The sequence below is a fragment of the Brienomyrus brachyistius genome, chromosome 13 (genome assembly GCF_023856365.1).
Source record: "Brienomyrus brachyistius isolate T26 chromosome 13, BBRACH_0.4, whole genome shotgun sequence".
Lineage (NCBI taxonomy): Eukaryota > Metazoa > Chordata > Actinopteri > Osteoglossiformes > Mormyridae > Brienomyrus > Brienomyrus brachyistius.
The window spans coordinates 13,706,308-13,732,505 of NC_064545.1; the positions used below are offsets into that span (position 1 = coordinate 13,706,308).

General features: G+C 43.6%; 1 protein-coding gene across 8 annotated transcripts in view; it reads right to left on the reverse strand.

Moving 5' to 3' along the window:
• LOC125706396 (diacylglycerol kinase zeta-like) overlaps positions 1-26,198 on the reverse strand; it is a 140,694-nt gene that overhangs the window by 55,726 nt on the left and 58,770 nt on the right. For 3 of the 8 annotated variants that reach the window (XM_048973077.1, XM_048973079.1, XM_048973078.1), the window contains exon 2: positions 225-333. In XM_048973077.1, the coding sequence (XP_048829034.1) occupies positions 225-333 (109 nt within the window). Of the gene's footprint in view, positions 1-224; positions 334-5,566; positions 19,469-26,198 lie in introns of those variants that run through there. The other 5 variants (XM_048973076.1, XM_048973075.1, XM_048973073.1 and 2 more) reach the window with 5 other exon arrangements.

Sequence of the window (26,198 nt, forward strand, 5' to 3'; positions counted from 1 at the left end):
CAATGTTATAGGATAAGGACTTAATAGGAAGCTTTTCTTAGAGGAACTAAAGTAACCCAAAGAGCATGTTTTTCTAAATGTCATCGTTTACAGGCGCTGTTTCAGTCTCATGACTCACGTTTAACCTTAAAACCTTCCCTTTCATGTGCATGCAATATTCTGAACAATTAAAAGTCAAATAACCACATACCCCCCGCCCCACACCACCCCACACCCACACTCACACTCCAATCCACGGTGCTGCGTATCTCGCGCTCATGGTCGCCTCTCAGCACAGCAGATACGCAGGGCTGGGCACTCAGATGTTGAAGGCCTGCCTTGGCGATGGCTTTTCTGTAAGGACACAGAAGCACACTGCACTTTACAGTGCCTTGGGCTCAGGCACTGTAGTCACACACCCGCATCACACTGGACTCCTGCTCCCCAAACCCTGTTGTAGTTCTAATTCTCTCATAGTGGAGCTACATTATCAGCCCTTTACTTAGTTTATTGCCTGTGTGAATCTCAAGACTGACTAGGACTCACTGATGCCTACGATAATGTTTAATTACAATTACTCAAAAGGTTGTAGTCTACATTACTTTACTTCTTTGTAAAAAACAAACTACCATTCAAAAGTTTGGGGAGTCACTTAGAAATTTCCATTTTAATTGTCCAGTAATTTTCCTTAATTTTTTGCCCAATAAGATAGCATCAGATTCATCAGAAATACTGTGTCTAGCCATTGTTAATATTGTAAATGACTATAATACCTGGAAACGGCTGTTTTTTTATGGAATATCTACATAGGTGTACAGAGGCCCATTATCAGCAACAATTAGTCCTATTTTCCAGTGGAATGTTGTGTTCGCTAATGCAAGTTTATCATTTTAAAAGGTTAATGTTGTGATCGCTGGTCAGCGAACAGGCAGGACGCGGGGAAGGACAAGGCTGGCAGGCGAGGATGCAGAATATGGGGTTTTGTTGGGGGCAACACAGGGCAGACGTCGACAAACTAACATCAATGACGGATTTGGGGAATACAGACTCAGACGCGGACTAAATACACAGAACACATCAGTCTGATAGAAAACAAGCTGGGTACAATCGGGTGAGCACACATGGATTATCAGGGGGTGTGGCACACGCGAGGATCGGACGAGCCGGGCATGACAGTTAATCGATCATTAGAAAAGGCTTTTGCAATTATGTTAGCACAAATGAGAATTGTTGTGCTGATTAAAGAAGTAACAAAACTTTGAAGTAACTGGGAATCTGGAGCATCAGCAACTGTGGGTTTGATTACAAGCTCAAAATGGTCAGAAACACATAACTGTCTTCTGAAACTCATTAGTATATAAATGAAGGCTACTCCATACACGAAACTGCCAGGAAACTGAAGATCTAGTACAATGCTGTGTAGTAGTACTCCCTTCACAGAGTAGCACAGCACAATAGAAAGAGGAGAGGGAGGCTACAGTGCACAACTGAGTGAGAGGATAAATATATGGGAAACATATGCCTCATAGGTCTTCAACTGGCAGCTTCATTAAATAGTACCTGCTAAAAACCTCAATATCAACAGTGAAGAGGCAACCCCAGAATGCTGGCCTTATAGGCAAAATTGCTAGGAAAAAGCCATATGGCCAATAAAAAGAAAAGACTGAGATGGGCAAATGAACACAGACACTGGACAGAGGAAGACTGGAAGAAAAGTGCTATGGATAGACAAATATAAGTTTGACGTGTTCAGATCACAAAGAACAATGTTTGGGAGGTGCAGATCAAATGAAAAGATGTTGGAGTTGTGCTTGACGACAACGTCAAGCATGGTGGAGGAAATGTGATGATCTGGGGCAAGGTGATGGTAAAGTGGGAGATTTGTACAGGGTAAAAGGGATCTTGAAGAAGGAAGGCTATCGCTCCATTTTGCAATGCCATACCATACCCTATGGACAGCGCTTAATAGGAGCCAATTTAACCCTACAATAGGACAGTGACCCAAACACAGCTCCAAACTATGCGATAACTATTTATGGAGAAAGCAATCAGCTGTGTATAATCGAGCGGCCAGCACAGTCAACTCTCATCTCAACTCAACTCAACTCAACTCAACTCAACTCAACTCTGTTGAGCTGAGATTCTATCAAGCAGCTTAACTGAATGGTACATAAGAAGTGCTCATTAAGCCAATCCAACTTGTGGGAGATGCTTCAGGAAGCACAGGGTGAAATCTCATTATATTACCTCAACAAACTGACATCTAGAACATCTAAGGTCTACAAGGCTGTAATTGCTGCAAATGGAGGACCTCCTGATGAAAGAAAAGTTTGAAGAACACAATTATTATTTTAATTTCAAAAATGATTATTTCTAACTTTGTCAATGACTATTTCCAATTTATTTAGCTATATTTTCTATTGAAACTTTTTTCATGTATGTTTTCATGGAAAACAAAGAGATTTCTAAGTGATCCCAAACTTTTAAACGGTGTAACTGTTATTATTATTAATATTAGAGACTTGAAGCTGAAACACCTCTGTAACACACGCCACACTGGAAAACAGACAGTAGCCAGATCTGACGAGGTCTCATCTACTGATAAATGCAGCTGCTGAATCTCACAGCCCAGTGTGGCAAGATTTGTGACACTGATACCAAAAGACGGGCCTAATAAATGCAACAAGTCATCAGTAGGTGACCTTTATGTGGTACACTGACATTTCACATAACATGCCACTGCCTCTTATTTCACCACCCTACGGACTGGTCTCAGTACTGACCCCTACAGACACTAAACTGACACTGAACAGACCCTGGCTCGATATTAGAGCTATTAGACTTTAGTTATTCGAGTCTAACCTAAATGCAATCCGATGTGATGCCAGCACTTATAACTGCAGGAAATGTCATGTTGCCTCCATTGGGACTATGACCATTTGTTCACTCACCTAGCTGGAAAAATTCATTGGGAATGCACCAATCTGACTTTTACAGTCCTGACAATGATACATGGACTTGGGGTATGGGCTGATACCGGGTACCGATCTGATACCAGTGTTAACATATACATAAAATTTACCTTACCTGAAACCTGAGCTTTACAACTTAGTCATTTATATCAGCATTTTCAGTTTTCAGCTTGAAAGATTTCTACAGAGGGACTGGCTGTGAATAAATAATTTATCCAAATAAAAAAAACTGCCATTTTTTCCTCAGAAAGGCTATCAAAATGCCCTTGCCTTTCACAAAACATTGTGTGTTAAATTATAGTGAAATTAAATGATCCGATTTAAAGTCTCATTATTTTCATTCACTAATTGGGCTAATATAGCTTATGTACGCAGAAGGCGGTTGTCTGATAGCAGACTACTGGTTTCCGGAAGAGAAAAAAATGATATGATGCACCTAATTCTTTTATGTTTTTTTTTTTTTTTGGGGGGGGGGGGGGGTGGGCGTACACCACAAGTACCAGGCACATCTGAGTCACCCAAAATCCGCACTGGGTCTTGTCATACTGAATACATGCAGTTCCTGCAGGTATTTGACTACTTTGCCACATTTCAGTATATGTGGCAGAAAATATTAGTCATTGTGTTTCGATTGGGCACAAATAAATCCCAGAGCAACGTCAATATATACCCTTTACTTAAGAATTACTGCAACGTATAACGTATAATGCATAGTGTGGGGTGTATTATCCCACTCATACTACAGTTATCACACATTGGCTTATATGTCTGTACTTGAATACATTATTTTCACGTTTATAAATGTAAAACGAATTTATTAGTAGAACTGCTGTTTAGGCTTGGTCAGTATAATGGCGCGAATTCATGGACAGGCTTGCCTAGGCCATCTAGTTTTCTTTTAATTATAATTTTTTAGAAGTGATCCTTTATTGGTCATTTATTTGTTTGTGAGTTTGTGATTGGTTAAAACTAAATAGAGACTAATTCTAAACTTCTCTTTCGTGTATTTCTGGTACATGTATGCTGTTTCTATACATGAAGTCTGTCTTTATCAAAAAAAAAGCACAAAGGAAAACATTCTAATGTAAATAACTTGTTTTATATTCTTTTAGAATATATCTCTGTAAAGTTATCCATGATCTATGCTATCTATGATAAATGTACCTTGAATACACCATGCAGTTGCTCTTTCTGGTTGCCCCATAGGACTGATGTGAATGTGTAAGCTTGCTAGTTTGTTACTCTTCTGATGTGATTGTTCTCCTTTGACACTGCGTTACATTCTCTTTGATTTGTAGAAATTATTTTATAGTTGCTATACTTCATAATTTTATAGCTAATTCGTGCATCATTTTGAGGAGTAGGGGCAGATGCGAGGAGAGTGTAGCCTAGGGGCTTCTGAACATGTTATTCTGCCATTGACGGTTACACTGCACACCACGGAATCTCCTTTCCGCTAAACTGTATCTTGGGTTTTTTCAAAATACCGAAATTACGCTGTTTTTTTTAAATACAGTGGTGCCTGCGGTTCAGAAACACAATCCGTTCCAGGAAAGTGGTTGTGAACTAATTTGTACACGAACCAAGGCAATTTTCCCCATAAGAAAACACTGCAATTCGATTAATTCATTCACAAATCTACCAAATATAAATTTTTGTAAATTAATGTTCTGGTTTTCATAGAAAAAGCTTTAAAGAAAAACAGAATATAGTGAGGCAACAGGCGGACTGAGGCATCGCGGGAGCAGAGAGAGACATGGGGACTTGCTTACCAAGGAAATCATGCTCTTTATTTACAGTCCTTAACCCATTTGTGCTTCTTGCAGCTCGGTGTCTGACAACCTTGTGTTTCCCGTCTGTGTATTTGGGTTCGTTGGGTGCCTATTATAATCCGTCAATTTACAATTGCACGCGGGGCATGCTGGGATATGTGCCCCGCCAGTGCTACACTAGTATAAGGAATTCGTTTATCGACCAAATTTTGTACATGAACCAATGCATTTTTTTCACAAAATTTTTGGTCCTGTACCAAATTGTTTGTAGACCACAACGTTCGTGAACCGCAGGCACCACTCTACCATCGAAATAACTTATTCCAGGGTGCAATGTTTGCACACTATGAAAATGCACATTTATTCTCGTGCATTGTCACAGAAAAATTCCCTGGAAAGCTACGCTTGGAATCCAAAGAACAAAATTTACATTTTGGTGTCCCCTTCACTGTAATACAAACATTTTGAACAGATGTACATGAAGTAAGTTTCCAGGAATACACTTGTACGGTAGGTTCTCTGTTTTAAGTTTAAAGTATGCAATTTTTATGTAATGCCATGCATCCTCAATTATGTTTTTCTTTATATTATATGTAGCAGGTCAGAACAACATAAATGGCAGTTACGTAACTTATAATAATCTTGGAGGATTGTTTTGGCATGTTTTAGGTATGTGTACAGGACACCCACTTGTGTGTAAACTGAGCACTCTCTGTATAAAATGTAGGCAATTAAACACTACTGTGGTATCTGAGATCCAATAAACAGTGTGATCAGGCCCCATAGACATGCAACACAGATCCCTAGGTTCGGTGAGCTTTATGCAAGTAACAGTCTACATACGCGAGGAACACACTCCATGTCTCCAGCTGGGGGTCATAGTACGCCCCCTGCAGGGGGCTGAGTGATCTGCGGCGGGCAGGCAACTTCCAGCACGTTGAGCAGTTCCGGTAGAACGAGGGACGCCTGCCCACACGAGAGCTCCTCCTGCTGCTCAGAGCCACAGCCTTGCTAGGCCAGGAGCCTCCAGACTGGGAGAAGGTGGACAAGCGGCGTTGACTGGAACAGTAGTAGCGACCGTACAGCCCGTCGTAGCTCTTCTGATAACAGAGGGCATCAGCTGGCAGGAGGTGTGATGAATTCCGACGCAGGCAGCGAGGGGCGCGGAGCAGAGGCCGCGGCTGCAGGCTTTCCACTGCCACCGCCTGGGACACCTCCTGCTCCCTGCACTGGGTGGTGCCCTCAAGCTCAGAGTGCTCACTCATGCTCTCCCCAGACAGGCTGTCGGCGCTGTCGCAGCTGTCATCTTCCACCTCCGAACTGGATGGCGGGGGGCTACATTTAAGGGTCTCGTGGTCCTCCCGTGGCCGCTGAGCCCTGTCCACTGTGGCATCTTCCTCTTCGGTCATCTGGATGAGGCTGGCCAGCAGCATAGAAGGTCCGAGGAGGTGGGCATCGATGGTGCGTGGCCTGCCTGCGCCCTGCCTGCGCCGCACAGCAAAGCGAGGGTTCAGTCTGGGTGTGGTCGTGCTTGAGCGCCTTCGCGCATAGCGAGTCTTGGCCCTGGAGTTATGGGTATCAGAGATGGCAGTCATGGCCTGTATCTGCAGACTCGAGCGACGGCGCTGCATCAGCCCGGCAGATGGAAGCCCCGCACTGGAACGGCGACGCACCTTGCTAGTGGGCACTGCCACACTGGCCCGGCGAGGCCTGCAGCAGTCCGGCCCACCCACCTCCTTCCTCTTAAAGTGCCGGCGGAAAAAGGTATCCATGGCAATGAGGTAAAGCAGGTGAAGGAGCAAAGCTTTAGCGTATGCTCTGAAGAAGCTGTTGGTGTGAGAAGGAGTCGGTCAGCACTGGATTTCGGCCATAATTTGGGGTAATGCAGTACTGCTCCTTCAACTGCTGGATAGTCAGAACGTAACACAAATAAACGAACCTCTAGAAACACAGATTCACTCTGCAAGTTCCTCAAGCTGCACTCAGCCAATACAAGAGACAACAGAAACCACTGCTCTCCAATTGTGGTGTGTTTCCAGGAAAACACAAGACTTTTCTTCCCATTACGACCTGCAGTCATACAGCCTTTATTGACAAAGTGTCAAGAGGACAAATGCAGTCAGACACCCTCAGTAAACTGGTGTGAAAGTGGGTAAGGAATGTCTCTGTAGCATGAGCGAAGTACAGCACTGCTGTGTACTGGAACATGCTTGGTGCTCACCCTCTCACATGCACTCCTTCCTTCTCCAAAACTAATGCCTTCCATTTGCGGTCACAAGCGGAACATATGAACATAACAAATTTACAAAGAAGAGGAGGCCATTCGGCCCATCCTGCTCATTTGGGGAGAGTTCAACTAATAGCACAGAGTTGTTCAAATCTTGTCTAACTTTGATTTGATTTGGTTTTAGCTTCAACTACACTAACAAGAAGACTATTCTATGCTCTAACTACATGCTGTGTAAAGAAGTGCTTCTCAAATCCAGTTTAAATGTTCTCCCACTAATGTCATGAGTTCTTGTATTTGAACTAATATTAAAGTAGCTATTTGGTTTAACCGCATCCATACCTGTTAGAATCTTGTATACGTGGATCATGTCCCCCCTTAGTCTCCTTTCCTTGAAGCTGAACAGATTCAGCTCAGCTAAACTCTTCCCATAATACATTCCTCTAAGACCAGGAATCATTCTTGTAGCTTTATGTTGAACCCTTTCTAAGGCAACAATACAGGTAAGATGACCAAACCTGCCCACAATATTCTAGGTGGGGTCTTACCAACGAATTGTATAATCTTAGCATCATCTCCCTTGACACCTAGACATGTGACTCAACATCCTCTTGGCCTTTTTAATTGACTATACTGTGTCATTCAAAATCACTAGTTACGCTATATTAGGGGTGGGTGATCTGGCGATTTGACATCCTGTTCAGTCTAGAAGACATCCACAATCTACTTTTCATGCAAATCATTAGGGGTGTGCAAAATATCTTTTTGTGATTAACAGTTGAAAGAAATGTTTCAAGATTTGTTTTGATTTCATATCGATCTGTAAAATTTATGGATCAATCTTTTAGGTTAATATGCATTTTTTGTTTTTCTAGGTTAATTTCCGGAATGGTCAAACATCAATGCAGGACCTTATTGGAGTCTTAGCTGCTGAATGAAAAAACTTGCCCTCTGGTGCTCAGATGCATCACTGCATCTCATATACTAAGGCCAGTTAATTTTACGCTTGCTTTGATGTCAGCAGATGCCTGACCTTACATTCACACCACGGTGATTCGCATTACCACGGACGTTCATTTTCCAATGAAAGAACAGGGTTGCTAGTTATCTAAACATGGTAAAGTGTCTGTATTTTTATATGAGCTTTTTTAGTTTAAGAAAATAGTTTTATCCCATTATTTCAACTCTCTGAGTCAGAGTTACTTAGAATATCACAGAAATACAGTAAGTACAAATACAAATGCAAATACTCTCACTTGTTGTCCTGAAAGGGTGGAAATGGGACATTAAAAACTGGTATTTTTGCAAAGTTTGCACCATGTAGCTTGTCTTTTGGATAAAGAACAATACTGTATTTTGATCACTGGACCTTATGGAGTTACAAATGCCAATGTCAGCATATTTTGAGATGTGGATGCTTTGCTAAACATGTAAATAAACAGGAAGGCATTTTTTTCCTGGCAGCCTAGCAACCACAGTGCTGAGGGGACAGTGGCTCTCCCTGGGGACAATGCAGAGCAGACAGTGGCGCTTGCTGGGGACAGCACTGCTCGCTAAGCACAAGTTTGAGGGCACAGTGTTGGTCCCTAAACACCGCACCGAGGGGACAGTGCCACAAGCTAACCATGGCACTGAGGGGGCAGCGTCGCTCACTAACCACAGCACTGGGGGGACAGTGGCACTCATCGGTGACAGCACTACTCCCTGTCCACAGTCCTGAGGGGACAGTGACGCTCACTGGGGACAGTGCATAGGCGACAGTGGCGCTTGGTGAGGACAGTACTGCTCACTAACCATAACACTGAAGGAATAGCGGTGCTCACTAGACACAGTGCAGAGGGAACAGTGCCACTCACTAAACACAGTGCAGAGGGGACAGTGCCACTCGCTAAACACAGTGCAGAAGGGACAGTGCCACTCGCTAAACACAGTGCAGAGGGGACAGTGCCACTCGCTAAACACAGTGCAGAGGGGACAGTGCCACTCGCTAAACACAGTGCAGAAGGGACAGTGCCACTCGCTAAACACAGTGCAGAGGGGACAGTGCCACTCGCTAAACACAGTGCAGAGGGGACAGTGCCACTCGCTAAACACAGTGCAGAGGGCACAGTGCCACTCGCTAAACACAGTGCAGAGGGCACAGTGCCACTCGCTAAACACAGTGCAGAGGGGACAGTGCCACTCACTAAACACAGTGCAGAGGGGACAGTGCCACTCGCTAAACACAGTGCAGAGGGCACAGTGCCACTCGCTAAACACAGTGCAGAGGGGACAGTGCCACTCGCTAAACACAGTGCAGAGGGGACAGTGCCACTCGCTAAACACAGTGCAGAGGGGACAGTGCCACTCGCTAAACACAGTGCAGAGGGGACAGTGCCACTCGCTAAACACAGTGCAGAGGGGACAGTGCCACTCGCTAAACACAGTGCAGAGGGGACAGTGCCACTCGCTAAACACAGCACCGAGGGGACAGCGGCGCTGGCTAGCCGCAATGTGAAGGGGACAACATTGCTTGCTAACCAGAGCATTGAGAGGACAGCTACCAGCCTGCCTTCTGAGTAAAAGGTCACTTATGTAATGGCAGCCTGTGTGTTGCGCGTGAGAGAACGCTGCCATTTTTGGAGAAACCTTAGCAGCTTTTCCAGTCTACACACTGGCAGCACTATGTGAGGGCATGCGACAAGCTTGGGTCAGCTTTACCCTGGCTCCAGTCAACGGTATGCTTGTGTGGGTGTGGGAAAGAGAGCAAATTGAAATAGTGAGCTGCAGGGTTAGGCCCCCTTATTCCAGGATCATGCCCTCCCCTTATTCCTTTTGGTGTCGCATGTCTACAGGACCCTCCCCGATCTGGCACATTATTCATTCTATAATGGAAACGGGGAAAAAAAATTCACCAGCAAAGAAAATAGGCACTTGGGATGGGGGGTAATTAATAAGGTGCCACAGAGATGGGACTGTATCCAAGGGAGAGACAACAATCACTACCTACTGATGGGAGAGTCATGTGGTTGAGAGGTCACATGAAAGGGCTCGATGGACCTTGGATGAAGGGATATTAGATGTGTTCTTTACATAACATCCCAAATTCAGCTATTGATGTGATATAGAGGAGGTAAAATAAGCTATTGATGTGGTATAGAAGAGGCAAAATAATCTATCAGCAGGGTATAGAGGAGGTAAAATACCTGTGAGGTAGGTGTAATAAGCTATCAGCAGGGTACAGAGGAATTAAGCTATTGGTGTGGTATACTGGACGCAAAATAAGCTATCAGCGGGGTATAGAGGAGGTTAAATAAGCTAATGGTGTGGTACACTGGAATTAAAATAATGCTGCATTCCAACTGAACTTCTAACTCTCAGTAAATTCCAAGTTCCTAGTAGGAAACTACTAGGAACACGGAACACGACTCGTGACCTTGGAAGAATCGATACAACCCTGAGCTCAAAATTCAAGATGGCTGCGCCCTTTATCAACAGAAGTTAAAGCAGTAGTTTTATATGGTTTATTAGCATTTACATATTATTTGTGGCGTACACACAGTACTGTCCAACCACTATTTGTGGACGTGTTGCTACGGTGTTTTTATACTCAATATACTGTATAATGTGTTGTTATCCACTATTATTGCTAACAATGGCACACAATTAATCCGGGCTAGAACTCGGGCCAGTTTCAGTAAGCAGGATTTCCAGCTTAAGCGGATAGATTTGTCGGATTTAAGGTAGTCTGGGTTAACTGTCAATGAACAAAGATGAAGGCCTTTAAACTGGGAAAAATGAAATCTGACAAGTTAGCCGGGTAAGGAAGAAATCTTGCTTTTTGAAAAGGATCTCTGGTTAATTGCTGAATGGCATTCTGACTTGTTGTACACTGTTAACTCATGTATGATGTCATTCCCAGTTCAGAGTGCAACCTCCGAGGAAAATGGAACACAGCATAAGCTATCAGCGAGGTATAGAGGAGGTAAAATTAGTTACTGGTATGGTATAGAGGAGGTAAAATAATCTACCAGTGTGGTATACTGGAGGCTAAATAAGTTATTGGCATGGTATAGGGGAGGTAAAATAAGATACCGGTGTGGTATAGAGGAGGTAAAATAAGCTATCAGTGTGGTAAAGGGCTTCAGAGACGGACTCAGAGGCATGTCACTAAAGCCGATTTGTTGAAGACATGCTCATGTGTCATAGGAGGAGATGGCAGGACCTGCAGTAATGAACCTCTGAATGTTCATGGTACACTACCAGTTGTGGGTTTTGCACTAACGTCAGCACTAACGTTCCCCACATTTCCCTATGTGCTGTGAAACACAACGAGACACAATGTACCTCGGAACAAACAAGCCTCAGCCAAAACATCAATAAAAGAGGCTGGCCTTTTCTCAGACAGCTGGAGTCTCTGCACTTGCACCGGATGGTGAAACCCGAAATGGCAGATGTCTTTCTGTCACTCTTTATCAAAAAGGTCATACCACCAAATGCCTCGCTCTCGCTTACACACTCATCTCAGCAGGAAACCTGTGTGCGCTCACATCGCATCTCACACTCACGCACACACACATATTCTCTCAGACATCTTCGCTGTCAGACTGCTGCAAAAGGTTAACTTGAAAACAGATCAGATCAGAAAATCAAAAATATTTATGTGAAAAATTGTGAGTCAATAAAAATACCAAAAAATACTGGAAAACATGTTCAGGATATTTTTTAACTGGGATTCAAAAGAAATTTCCTTGGTTTCCCATCTATATAGTTTATACTTTCCATTTTTAAAGCACGCGAATGATGAAAACATGATGTCGCCTCCCCAAGATCTTGGGGGGAGGGGGGGGGGTAATCCTCCAGTTAGTAGCCCCCCCAATAAATCAAAACCAGCTAATACAGATGCAAAGAAACAGAGGAGAGTCAAGGCTCTGGGCCACAGCCTTAGCATCCCTGTCTGAAGGGTTAGGCACTGTTCACACAGCAAGTGGCAAAAATTTGCTTTCCTGTTCAATTGGTCAGCGGCAAACTTCCTAATGCTTGTGAAAGGCACTGGACAGGTGAACATTACTGTACGTCATGAAAGTGCCTGCTCTGAAAATAAATGCGATTGTAAAGTGTTTTTTTGGCTTGGAACAAAATGAATTACACTGTTGGTTTGCGGGTTGCTCTCCTGCTGTTGGGTCAAAAAGAGGCAAAAGTTAAAAAAAGCCCACAATAGGTTAGCAAAACTTTACAAGTTGCCGAACCTAGCCGCTGCAAACTGAATATGATATCTGACTGGATGCCGATTTTCTATAGGTCAGTGAACTAGGTCAAAGTTCAATTGCGGTGAAGCAGCAAAAACCAGGCGGCACTGCGCCAGTAGAGAGAGGCACTGTTCTCTTCATTGACAGAATGCCACAAACGTTTTGTCACTTGCGTCGTGTGGACACAGCTTTACTGAGTGATACGCAGAGTTAGGGCCACAGATTCAGCATCTCCGTCTGCATTCAGCATCCAGCATCTGGAGGGTTACTGAGTGATGCAGAGAGAAAAGGCTCAGGGCCACAGGCTCAGTATCCCTGTGTGAAGGGTTACTGAGTGATGTGTACAGGGAAGCAAGTCATCAATGTTCCAGTGTCACAAACTAAATAAAGCATGTGGTGTTGAAATATTTTGAAAATTGAGTTGGAGCTGTTGGAGAAGTAATAATTATAGCTTTCTCATGTCAATGGTTGGATGTATAATCTTCTGACCCTACCACAAAATGTTATTCCTCACTACAAAACTGCAAATTTTGGCAAATGCTACAGTAAAACCTATTTAGTTGGATCAGAAAACATCAAAGTATAGTTGCTCATTTTAACTTATGAGTGTATCACTAATGTAAAAACCTAATAGACGTATTACTTTCTGGTTATTGATATGCCATGTATCATCCATCCATCCATATATTTTCCAAACCGCTTATCCTACTGGGTTGCGGGGCCATGTATCATGGTCTCTATTTTTTCCAACATGACAAGAAACTCATAATAGTACTATAAAATACAAACCTCTAGATGCAGAGCACCTTTCAGCTTGAGTTATTGAAAAAAAGAAAATAAATTAAAATCATCCATCACCTGTACCTGCTTGTCCTATTCAAGGTCTGTAGTCTATCCTGGAAGCTACAGGCATAAGGTAGGGAGCAACTCATCACAGGGCACACAAACCATTCACAGTTTGATAACTCCAGTTCTCCTCAGCATGTGTTGGACTATGGGTAGATACCAGAGTACCCCAAGGAAACCCCACACCAACAACGCCATAGCAGAGACTCCATCCCTGGTCCCATAGGTGTGAGGCAACAGTGCCAAACCACTGCACCACCCATGCTGCATAAATACAAGCCTTTCCATAATAAAAAAGGTCATAGCAAAACAGAGCAATGTACATATGGCCAGTGTCAGCTAAACTGACCAGATCAAACATTTTTCAGATTTTTCCAAGTATTATCGTACTGTAGTATTTAGGCTGAACTAGTGTCTTCCTGCATGGTGTTAAAGTATTTTTGGCTGAGATACTGTTTTCCTGGACAGTGTCACAGTACTTAGCCTGAAATGGTATTTTTCTTGCACAGTGTTCCACTATTTAGAAATGGTATTGTCCGGTGCAGTGTCACAGTATTTAGGCTGAAATGGAAATGACCTCTGCAGTGTTACCGTGATTTGGCTGAAAAGCAGGATTGGACTAGTACAGTAGATGGGGTAGCCAGAGCAGTTGCCCCAGGGCCCGAGCCTCCCTAACAACATTGACAGCCCCCCTCCGATTGCAGATCTTACATGTGTACAAAACATTTGTGAGGATGCCTATTATATGAGCTTGTGATATGCTACTTTTATATCTCTCATTTGTATGTACAGTATACAATCTCATTATGGTGGAAGTTATAAGAAAAAATATTTCGTACAATACTTAAAACAATTTTAAGTAGTACTGTATAAAATGGGTATGACCCATTTTACCCCAGGAGTTGTTCTCCCACTGCTGAAATTGTATTTTCCTGTACAGTGTTGTAGTATTTAGGCTGGAATGGTGGCATGTAAACAAGAAGAAAATGAAAAACCTTTATAATCACATCATAGAAATGAACACAATACCAACTAATCATGTGTATTTTAGGGTTACTGCGACTACTGCAGTGATTTTACGAGAGGCTTTGAAATGGCTACGATGCACACACTGACAAACGAAATATCATAGTTTTACATCAACATGAAGATCAGTTACACATTTTTGACTGTCTGAGAGTTTTGCACAATACTGCACATATAACAGTGGCCTTTAAAAGAAGACAACTTAACTAATGCACATGAAACTTACTGCCTTACAATACTAAGCCATTGTTACTACTTGTTACTTTCAGCCGTTAAATACCTCTGACTTGCAGGGTGACACATTAATAGTTACAGTTTCGGTCCTTGTTCTGAATGCCACCAATTCACCCTCGTTGGAAATTACTTTAATACTGACTGTGCTTTACTGCTGTGCGTGCGCAGGCTTATGCTGGAGGGCTGAGGTACAGGGGGCTCAGTCCTGCTATTTTGCTACAGTTATGTGCCTTTTCTGCCTCTGCTTGTGATGAAGAATCTCCCGAGTTACAGAAAAGCACAATACTGTCATGGATGTTTGCATGCGTGTCTCACGTGTGATCTGAAGCACTGCCAAGAGAACCGAATGACAATGGGGGAAAAAAAAATGAATGGCAACATTTGCTTTAATGTGTTTGTACATACGGCCTACGCACACACAGCACACTGAATAACTGTGTGAAATCTTTATCCCAAATGAAATTCAGCAGCACTAACTACCTGCCAGGTAAATAATTTGTAAAAAACACTGAACAGCTCCAAAAAGTCTTCGTACGGCTGTCACAGTGACCTTCATGCTCAGAAAACCACCAGAACCACGTGGGAGGACAGACCAAACCAGGTGGAAGCAAAATCACAAAAGAAAACGAGCTCGGAGCCATCATGGAGTAACCAGCCTCAATTTGTAATGCAATGAGCTCATTCAGATCAGGCTAGGAAACAGCACCACGTGCCATTATGGGGTGGGGGGGGGAATGACTAAGCAGTTGGAACAATGCAGGCCCATGCACCGGTGCAGATCCACTGGGACACAGCATCCCAAAGCCTAGGCAACACAACATTTACATTGGCAGCCTATATTAGTACATTGCTAACACCTGCACCCACCGTTTTTGCATTTATGAGCTTGTGCTCCTGCTGTATGACCACCCACTACAGCAAATGATGGACTTTAGACAAACACAAATTTAAAATATCCATTCAGAGCAGTGTGTCGAAAACTATTACGGCACAATCAGAATGTGAATAGACCCGTTTCTTCATAACACTAATGCCGATCACACAGGAATGGTGAGAAATAATTACTGCATTTCGTTACCTCCTGACAGACTTGGTATTTTTTTATGACTGTAGCTATTGGCATAACTGTACTCTATACTCACAGACTGTAGGTCTGTGTCAGACTCACCACATAGCAGTCTGCTAATTTGCCATCGTCTGGAAATGCGCACATAGCACTACAGCTGTAGCCATAAAAAGCCACTATTTCAGCTGCATACAAAAAGACTATGCATCCAGTGAAGTACTAAAAATGAGACTATGACTGTCCACCTTCCCACATTCAGCTGTATGAAGACAGCTATCAATCTATGCATCTGTGGCAGCAGCCACATGGACAGCCGATGGCTTCTTAAACCTGAAGATCACGGCAAAGACTGGCAGGGCCACAGAACTGAAACTGGCCCATCTGTACCAACAACCACTGAGCAGAACCAGCTGGGGAAAGCTGAAATGCTAACATGACATACTATGTGTGGATGGAAAGGTGCTACAGGTTTGGACATCAGTAGCACACTAGTGCTATGCATATAGAACCAAGGATGTACTTTGTATATAGACCTTTATTTCCTGGATTTAATTAATCCTGGGTTGTTCCCCGCCTTGCGCCCATAGCCTCTGGGATAGACTCTGGACCCCCCCACGACCCTGAATAGCGATTTCATAAAATGGATGGATCAATGGATGTCTACGGTGCTGGGATACTATCGCACTTTAACTAGCAGGCGGTATGAGTACGGCTCTTGTGCTGATTTGATATTTAAATAGGCCTCACAGCCTTATATTGTTCAGCATAAATGCAAAAACAAGCATGTTATTTACATAGAATTTGACTGGGATGAGGAAAAACAAGCCCAATAGTGTTCATGGGTTGTCCTTTCCTACTTATATTTATGCCACTATACTGGGTAGATGACAGGAACATAAATTACATTAACACCAGAGATCACAGGGCCTTTGATACCAAATGAGATCTGGGGGGGTGGGTATACCAGTGATAAAGCAAGCTAACCCTGCACTCCAAACAGACCTCTAATACTAACCCAAGCAAATCTTCCAATACGAACAGCTTGCACCCCACAGCAATCAGTTAACTATATACAGGCACATGTGATTAAGACTCTGTGCTTGTGAACATCAGGTGAGCAACCTACTGTCAACACACATAACAAATGACTAGTCGCTTCCCACGTTTTCCTGGCGATTACTGTATCCTCACCACACTTTCTTTCTTGTTAGTCATTCTGGACTTGGAGCTATTACCTGTCACCAGAATAAGCGATATTACCATGGTGACAAGTGGAGAACTCAGGCCTCAAATTAGTGGCATGTCGTATAAAGGGTTCGCAGGCAGAGATTTCCATCAGGTGCATATGAAGATTTTCGGCATCAGTGGCATTATGTGGGCCTGATCAAAAGCAGAGGATAAGGAACTCTAACCAAATAAGGTCCTGACAAAAACGACCGAAAACAAGTCTGTGAACCTTTGCCCTCTATAAAACTGCCTACTGAGAATGAACTACTGGCCAGGTATCGCTTGAGAGGGTATTTTTTCACAGCATAGCTTTGAGTTGATATGATGTAAAGCAGGAATAATTTGGACATTGTTAAGGGGCATCTGATTAACCACACATTTTCGTTTAGGCTGTGCAGGCTCTCATTGAGGGAGAGTGTGCCACTCATCGAGCTTAACCTATTTACCTGAAAGGAATAATACCTTCAGAATTTATTCAGAATATCCTGATGTGTACTTATTTTAAATTCTGGTTAAATTTTGGGCAAGCCTATCCACAAGTCACTGCCCCAGTTTCCAAATGCTATTTTCTGTTGTCATGATTATGAATAAAAACATGGATGAACCCACTGAGAGTCTTTTCGACAGGGGTGTTGTGGTTCGGAGCGCTGTCTTTTCGACAGGGGTGTTGTGGTTCGGAGCGCTGTCTTTTCGACAGGGGTGTTGTGGTTCGGAGCGCTGTCTTTTCGACAGGGGTGTTGTGGTTCGGAGCGCTGTCTTTTCGACAGGGGTGTTGTGGTTCGGAGCGCTGTCTTTTCGACAGGGGTGTTGTGGTTCGGAGCGCTGTCTTTTCGACAGGGGTGTTGTGGTTCGGAGCGCTGTCTTGTCTCTGGGGACAGGGGTGCTGTGGTTCAGGTCTCAGCAGTTTGGGGCGCTGCCTTGTCTCCCACTCGCCATTTTTCCCAGAATGTGAAATCAATTGGACATGAATCAGTTCTGAATAAGACTGTCTCCTTAATTGTTAACAAAGTACTGAGTGGGAAGGAGGTTGAGTGTGCAGAAGGAAGTACGGGCGTTAGCGAATATACTTGACTGTGCTAATTAATGACAGTGACATGTATATATACATATCTATATAAGGCCTATACACTTCATTTTTTCTTAATTCTGCCAGCAATATATGGAAGCATTAGTAATCAATATAATATGCAACAGAATAGTTATGGGCAATTTCAATCTCCGGTTCGCTAACAATTTTGACACAAACAGGGAATCGATTTCTTACAACAAAAAAATGAATCTTTCATGGTTACTCTGAACTTAGCAATAGTGATTTTTCCACACTACAAAGACTTTTCATAATTCAAACTGAGCCTATTATCCATTGTTTTATTAAGCAAATAATACCCAACCGATAACAAGCTTCACTTACAACACCTATGAAGTAAAAGCTCCACATTGAGCCACTGAAATAATCTTGCTTGCTGCCCCTGGAGAATATGGCTGTTTATTCTAGAGAAGCAGTGTTAGAGACTCTGTCCGTCACCCATTTCATCAACACAGCCCAAAGTAAACAGAGAGAGACGCTTTCCCTGGGGCTGAGGCCTGGCAGCTCAAAATTCCTTTGCGTAAGCTCACGAGACGGTCAGGCTTTTACAAGTCCCTGAAAACAAATGTCATTATGGGATACACGACCTTTCCCAGCAACCGCATTCTGTAATTTTGTGTGTGTGTGTTTGTGTGCGTGTGTACTGTATGTGTGTGTGTCTATGTGTGGATTAGGTTTATATTACATTGTGGGCACCAAATATCCCCCACAACGTAATAAAAACCTGTTACTTTGATGTTGTGGGGGGTTAGGGTCATCATGTTGGAATTAGAGTTTTGCCCATAAAAATTAATTGAGAGTTCCCACAAACATATAATTATAAACCTGTAGGCATGTGTGTTTGCAATAATCACTTATGTGAGGTATAACAAAACACTGATTTCTGTCACACAAGACCAATAACGGGATGTAACAAAATTATTTTTATCAGCAGCAGACATTTTGAAATGTAATGGTAACATTATTATTAACAGTATAACCACATGCTGTGCCTTCTGAGTAAATTCTTCAGCTGACTGAAACAGAATAGTAAATGTAAGTAAGCCAAATTGAGCCAAAATAATCAATCATCGGGTTAATTATTCACTGAAAAGAGAAACAAGGATACAGCATTCATGGTAAGTAGTACAAAGTGAGAAACTGTGCATCTAGGGGACTCCAAATTTTTTTAAAAAGCTGGAAAATCTCTCAAACCCTCCCAAAACCAAATTGTAAACATGGCTTGGTTTTCCTTTAAAATGTCTGTCTCATGACAACAAACCTGAGTCTGAGTCAAAAAACTTTTATCTCCAGGTACTCCCCTGCACTTCTGAAGATAAGTGCCCTGAAGATACACACTAAATCGTTCAACATTTTTCTCACAGGCTAAACCTTCAACCTGAAACTTGCGAAAGCTACAGTACTGTGTTCCACAAAAACAAACACAAGAACAACGGGATCAGTAATCAGTATAATTTACTCAATAAAACCAGCTGCTCCGGTGCATAACGTTAAATTAGGCACCATCCTTCTCACAAGCTGAACCATCAAACCGAAGTCAAACGGCACAGTACTGCATTCCACAGAAAAGCACAAAAAGAGCAGCAACAGAAACGAAACTCATTGCTATAATACGACCTGAGATGGGATGGGAGTTTATCATCCAAGTCTTCTTCTTTTTTTGTCCACCCTGAAAAAACTGGTACAGCAATCAACCCTGAAAGACTCTAAGCAAGACGAGTGAAACAGGCAGAGAGATAGAGAGAGAGCCTTGAGGTGGAGATTTTGACGCAATCCAGTGTGTAACAGACCCGTTGGAGAGGGGGGTGTGACAGATACGAGAGGTTGAGTGAAAACAACTCTTCAGCTAGAGGCAGAGCACATTTCCTCCATTAGCTACCACAGGGCACGTGCACTCAGACACAGACGCACACAGGCGCATGCACACACACACACACACGTAAGGGTTATAGTTATACAGACTTTCCACTGACCCCCATTCTATTGTGATTAATCCCTAACCACAGACAAAGAAGTCAAATTATACTTCATCCCAAAACTTAACCAAATTTGTCCAGATGTATGGATTTGCACCTGTACACACATGCCCACCATGGCTGTAACACAGAGGTGCAGCACAAGGGAGCACAATCATTCTTCAGTGCATGCAAAAAGGTGCGCACAGATATAGAAGATATAGTGACTGTACTGAGTGCCCTCAATTGCAAATTATAATTCATGGGTGATTAAACTCCCTGTGCAGTTTTTTAGCCATTGTATTCCTCGGTTACAGAATCACAAGTTAATTATAAAAATGCAGTGGCTGTAACCTTCACCTTCATGATGATGGCCAGAGGACACCAGTCACTGTACAGTAGCACAAAGCCACAGAAGACTAAAACGATTAACCAGATCCTGTAGTTTACAGCCCTTACACTAACAATTTTCAATAAGAAAACGCGAACAGCAGGGGGAAGACACCTTCCATACCCGGAGGACCACCCTGTGCATGTTGAATGCGCGCTGTTTGCGCTTCATGAACTGCTGACTCCACACATCCCTGAGCTCCTGGGCTGGTTGGCCACACTGCACACTCACAGCCCGGGGGCCCCTGGTGTCTCTGCTCCCAGGCGGGCTGCTTTCTAACATAGGTCTGGCAGAGCCACACAGACATTTGCTTATTTTTCTCCTGCTGTTCAATACCTGAATAAATGGATCAATATCCACCCGACTCATGTATATAAGAACTATGAAAGAGTAATTTGGGGAACAGTTATATTGCAAATAAACAACCGCATTAATCCAAATTGCCTGCCGTTGGTGTAGTAGGTCTATCTAGCATCTTCCGAAGCACATTTCATGTTTGAATCGTGCTACATTTTAGCCGTCGTTATGAACAAAGTGAAACTTTAAGCCTCTTAATGCCAGGAGCCGAGTTGAAACACAGCTGCAGTCACACAAGATGCGGCCCGCAGCACATGTGCAGTGCGTGAACGCAGCAAAGCCACAGCCTTCACCAACTTCTCTCCACCTGCCTACACTGACAGATAGCAGACGGGAAACACACAGCTAGAGATGTTAATGTTCTAACCCATTTTGTAGAGGGTGGACGGGTAGATGTAAGGGGAGTTCCAGCATGGCCACATTGAGTAACGCATTCATGTGACGGTTTTTCGGGAGTAAAGCTGCCAGAATGGAGCTGAGAGACTGTGGCTCCGAGACTACCAGTAACACGCCACTCTGTGGTGAGAAGCACACAGGCCCTTTTCCCGACAGCCAGCTGAGGCAGCCTTTGCGAGCAAACCGCAGAGACCACAGGCACGCCCACAAGCTCAGGGTAGATAAAAGCCGAGGGAAACACTCCCATGCTTGTGCAAAAAAACCTCTCGCTATTTTTTATTAAGTCTGCCACTTACCATATGGTTACGCAACTTATCTTGTTATAACCCAGTTCACAGCAAATCCAGTCTCTCATGGTCTTAGAATGGACATCGAAAAGATAACAGTTTTTTTTTTTGCATATTCCGCTTACAGTACATGTACTTGATTTACAACCCAGTTCCAGTAAATTTTAGCTACATTTTGTTGGTTTGATCCCAGTTTAGAGTAACATTAAAGTAATACTCACAACTTAAAAATAACAAAAAGTGACCATAGCGGAACAAAATACATTTATGTTGAAAGAAATTGTGATTAACTGATGCTTGTTTTTCAATAGGCAATCCATCATCAAATCAGCGCTGTTTCACATGGCCAGACTATTAACTGGAATGACGGCATGGTTAATATTTAATGTGAAGATAATTGCACATTTCACAGACTTTCAATCCGACTTTGACACAAGTTTTGTTTTTGGTCAAGGACTCCCTGTGTCTACGTTCCCACTTGCCTCTCCTTCCTACTTATGCTGCCATAGCCTTATCTGCCAGAGCTTACATATTGTGCTCACCTAACTGTTTGCACTGCCTCTAGTCTCCCCTATTTCAGCTAACTGCTCATTTTATTTCCCCTACCTGTACCTCTCCTGGGGTGTTCTGCCTAGAGACCCAAAAATATCAAGATATTGTGCCTACCCTGCTGCCTGCGACACCCTTACAACCTGTGATGTCTTTCCGGTCTGCTCACCCTTCTGCCTGTGATGCCTCTCCTACATGCCCTGTTGCTGTACCAGTGTCCTGCCTTCAGAAGCAGCACCAGCAACTGCCTGCCATCATCTGCCTGACCCCACTTTGAGAGTCAAATCTTAAAATAAGGACAGTATAAATTAAAATTTTGTCATCTTGTTACTTTGACTTCCTCTGCTGGCTCCTGAAGGATAGTCCTCACCCCCCTTGAGACTAGTTCCTCCCAAAGTTTCTCCCTTCTAGGGAGTTTTTCATTGTCACTGCCATAAACCATCCACCCATCCATCATCTTCTGCTTATCCGAGGTCGGGTTGCGGGGGCAGCAGTCTCAGTAGGGAAACCCAGACTTCCCTCTCCCCGGCCACTTCGTCCAGCTCCTCCAGGGGAATCCCGAGGCGTTCCCAGGCCAGCCGAGAAATATAGTCCCTCCAGCATGATCTGGGTCTTCCCCGGGGCCTCCTCCCAGTGGGACATGCCTGGAACACTTCACCAGAGAGACGTCCAGGAGGCATCCTAATCAGATGCCCGAGTCACCTCATCTGGCTCCTCTCAAAGCGGAGGAGCAGCGGCTCTACTCTGAGTCTCCCCCGAATGACCGAGCCCAGCCACCCTGCGAAGGAAACTCATTTCGGCTGCTTCATTACCTTCCCCACCAGAGAGGTGATATTCCATGTCCCTAGAGCTTAGCTTCTGCAGCCGAGGATCAGACCGCCAAGGTCCCCGCCTTTGGCCGCTGCCCAACTCACATTGCACCCGACCCCTATGGCCCCTCCCATGGGTGGTGAGCCCATTGGAGGGGGGGACCCACGTGCCTTGTTTGGGCTGTGCCCGACCAGGCCCCATGGGTGCAGGCCTGGCCACCAGGCGCTCGCCATTGAGCCCCACCCCCAGGCCTGGCTCCGGGGGGGGTCTCCGGTGCCCCATGACTGGGCGAGGGAAAATGTGAGTCCATGTTTTTATTTATCATAAGGGGTCTTTTGAGCCGCACTTTGTCTGGTTCCTCACCCAGGACCTGTTTGCCTAGGGTGACCCTACCAGGGGCATAAAGCCCAGGGCAACTTAGCTTCTGGGATCATCGGAACACGCAAACCCCTCCACCACGATAAGGTGTCGGCTCCAGGAGAAGCCATAAACCATAAACAGCAAAATTAAATGTTACCCTTTACCTTTGCGGCATGAAGATAAATGGTTCAAACAGGTTTTATTTTATTTATTTACAGATTTATTTTAATCAACACCTTCAAGAGATGCTTTCTAGGAATAACTCAGCATTTTTCTCCTGAACTAACCTGATCTGCTACCAGTGACCCTTACCAGTTCACTGTCTACCATTAGCTTGTGCCGTTGAAGTGATTTGCATGGCATTACTGGATGCTCCGTCTTTGTACATCACACTTAGACTTAATCTCTTACTAGAGGTTCTCCTAGAGCCCTGAGTTGGATCCTTGACAGCAGTATGTTTCTAATGTAGTATCTACCTTACTTGTACACAACTTACAGTAGGATATCTTTCAAATAAATGTAAATGATCAGCACAGGCAAGTGAGTTTAATTGGTAATATTAACATGCTGGCGAATGTGCGAGGTAATGCCTGTTCAGTTTGAACACAGCTGGAAGTGAGAATATCAAATGGAGGACAAATGGAATTCATTTTCTTTCAGTCACTTCTGATATGTTTCCATTGCAGCTAATAATGGTTAAGGTGGTAACTGAGACCACATAGTTTAAATGTTTAACGGAACCACTACAAGAACTAAGCTTACTGAAGTTCTCAGCTTGCCTTCACAAGCCAGTCATCAGGAGGTGATTTGGTGTTTTACAAAGAAAAGGCATAAAAAATTGCCTATAATGAAATATAATTTCTTTATTATATGTAACACACCATACCATCTGAGCAGAGATATTTACTACATGCTTTAGGTGGGTCGAACCCCTAAAAATACATTTAAAAACATCTGCAAACCTAATTTGTGACGTATACTGTATTGAATGAATGCAAAATATAAAACAGAAAAATAAAACCTTAAAATAAAACCACAAATACTTCTCATTTCGACACAACCATACAGATCACGTACAAATCATTTCCCCTCCCTCTGACCACCTAACTGTTATGCTATTGGTTTCATAAAGACCCCAGAGGAAACAAGAACAGCCAGTCCTTAGGGAAGTCAGACCACAGATTTGTAAGAATATACAGTGGCAGTTACTGGATATATCCACAAGTCGCACAGTCGATGTAAAAACCTTAAAGTAGTACAAGAACCAGAAACCCTGACTGACTGTGGCCGTCTGCTGGCTGCTCACTGTGTTCAGAGCTGGAGACACAACAGCATATTAACTAGCAAGGAACAACTTGTTTATCATCACGGAGGTGAGGTGGCTGCTGTATATGGACAGAGGCTGAACAGTTTGCTAATAACAGGGACACACAGTACTTGTGGCAAGGTTTTCAAACAACAACAGGTCACCCCCACTAGTATACCAAAAGGTCTTTATCTGCATACAGAGCTAACCATTCCACTGTCTACTGACAACACCGAAATGGGGGGTCTCATCAGTAACGGAGGTGAGTCGGCATACAGGATGGAAATGGAACAGTTGATGGCAGGGTGCAGGAATCTCAATCTTGTCCCCAGTATCAAGAAGATCAAGGAGATGCTAATCAACTTCAGGAGGGGGCCCATTTGCAACACCATCCTCTGCCAATCATTGATGGTGCTGCATTGGAGAAGGTCAGCAACATTAAGTTCTTGGGGGTGTCCCTGGCACAAGACTTGACCTTAACCATTAACATCAAGAAGGCCCAATGGCAACTCCACCCCTTTTAGAAACTAAAGAAGGCAAGTCTTCTCTCTCCAGCCCTCACCACCACCATCAAAAGTGAACTGACCTACTACATCATTCTCTGGTTCAGTAACTAAAGTGACTGAACAGCACCAACTGAACAGGTTAGTGAAGACAGCTGAAAAGATCGTTGGTCCTCCTCTCCCCTCTCTGCTGGAGACTTACACCACAATGCTGTGTTCGCAGAGCCTCCAGCATTATCAGAGATCCCTCCCACCCCTTGCACAGGTTATGTTCTCTCTTGCCATCTGGAAAAATATACAGGTGCATTCAAACCAGGACCACCAGGTTGTTAACAGCTTCTTACCCTGGCTGTTAAACTCCTGAACTCCCAGTGCCACCTCACAAGTACACACATTCCCCTCTCAACCTCACCTCTCAACACTGGTCACTTTAACACTGGACACTTTGCCGACTGCTGTTTTAATATATTTATTCAGCTATTTATATATTTTTACACCCTTATAGTTATTGTGAAATTGTCGATTTCTTGTGATATCTATTTTTTTATGCATGCGAGTACAGACGCTCCTCTACTTACAAATGAGATACGTTCTGAACGGCCGTCCATAACTTGAAATGTTCGTAAGTCATTATTCAACATAATTTTAATGGTATACTTAAGTACTAAGAACTAGGATGCTGGAAGTACGCACGCTAAGCTGCTGCGCGGTGGGTCGTACGAGGCGGAATTGGAGTGCAGAAAAAAATGTGATGTTGCAAACAGGAAACGGGAGCCCAACGAACACAATTTTCACTTACAGTCCTCTTTGAAAGTTTGAAGTTGAAAGTTTGTATGTAGAGGACCGTCTCTACACTAAAAAATGTCAATAAAGGATATCTGATTTGATATTTAATTATTATAATACCAATATTACCACTTGCCCTGCTTCATACAATTCCCAGTGCGCATTTCAGTATTATCTGGACAATTCAGCACCTTTGCACAACACCTTTGCACGCAAAGATTCATTGTAAATTATGGATCCGTAAAATCTGTACCTGTACTGTAGAGGAAGGTTATTTTGAAAACATCAAGCACAGTTGAGGAACACAAAGGGTGGTGACATTGATATTGTCACGCCCGGCTTGTACGATCCTCGTGTGTGACACGCCCCCCTGATTATCCACGTGTGCTTCCCCGATCGTACTCAGCGGTGTCCACTTATTTTCGCCCAGTCCTGTCTATATGAGTCTATGTCTTTCCTGAGTTCATTGTCTATCATCGATGTTAGTTGTCGTCTGATGTTTCCTGCCCCGAGTCCTGAGAATAAACCCCGTTTCCCCGTACTTTGCCTGCTGGCCTGTTCCTGCTCGCTCGCTCGCCTGCCTGCACGCTCACCCAGCGATCGCGAGCGAATCGTAACAGATATCAAAGACATATTATTTATTATTCATAGACTGCATTCATTGCATTAATTTAATTCCATATAGAATATAAACTACACTCAGCTCCTGCATCCCAGCCCTCAATTACCAATTCAAGACCCTTACGCTGTTGCATTATGGATCAGTTAGTATACATACAAATAGAATGCCTGTTTTTTATTCAGAGAAACACATAATTGTGACTGTGATGTCTT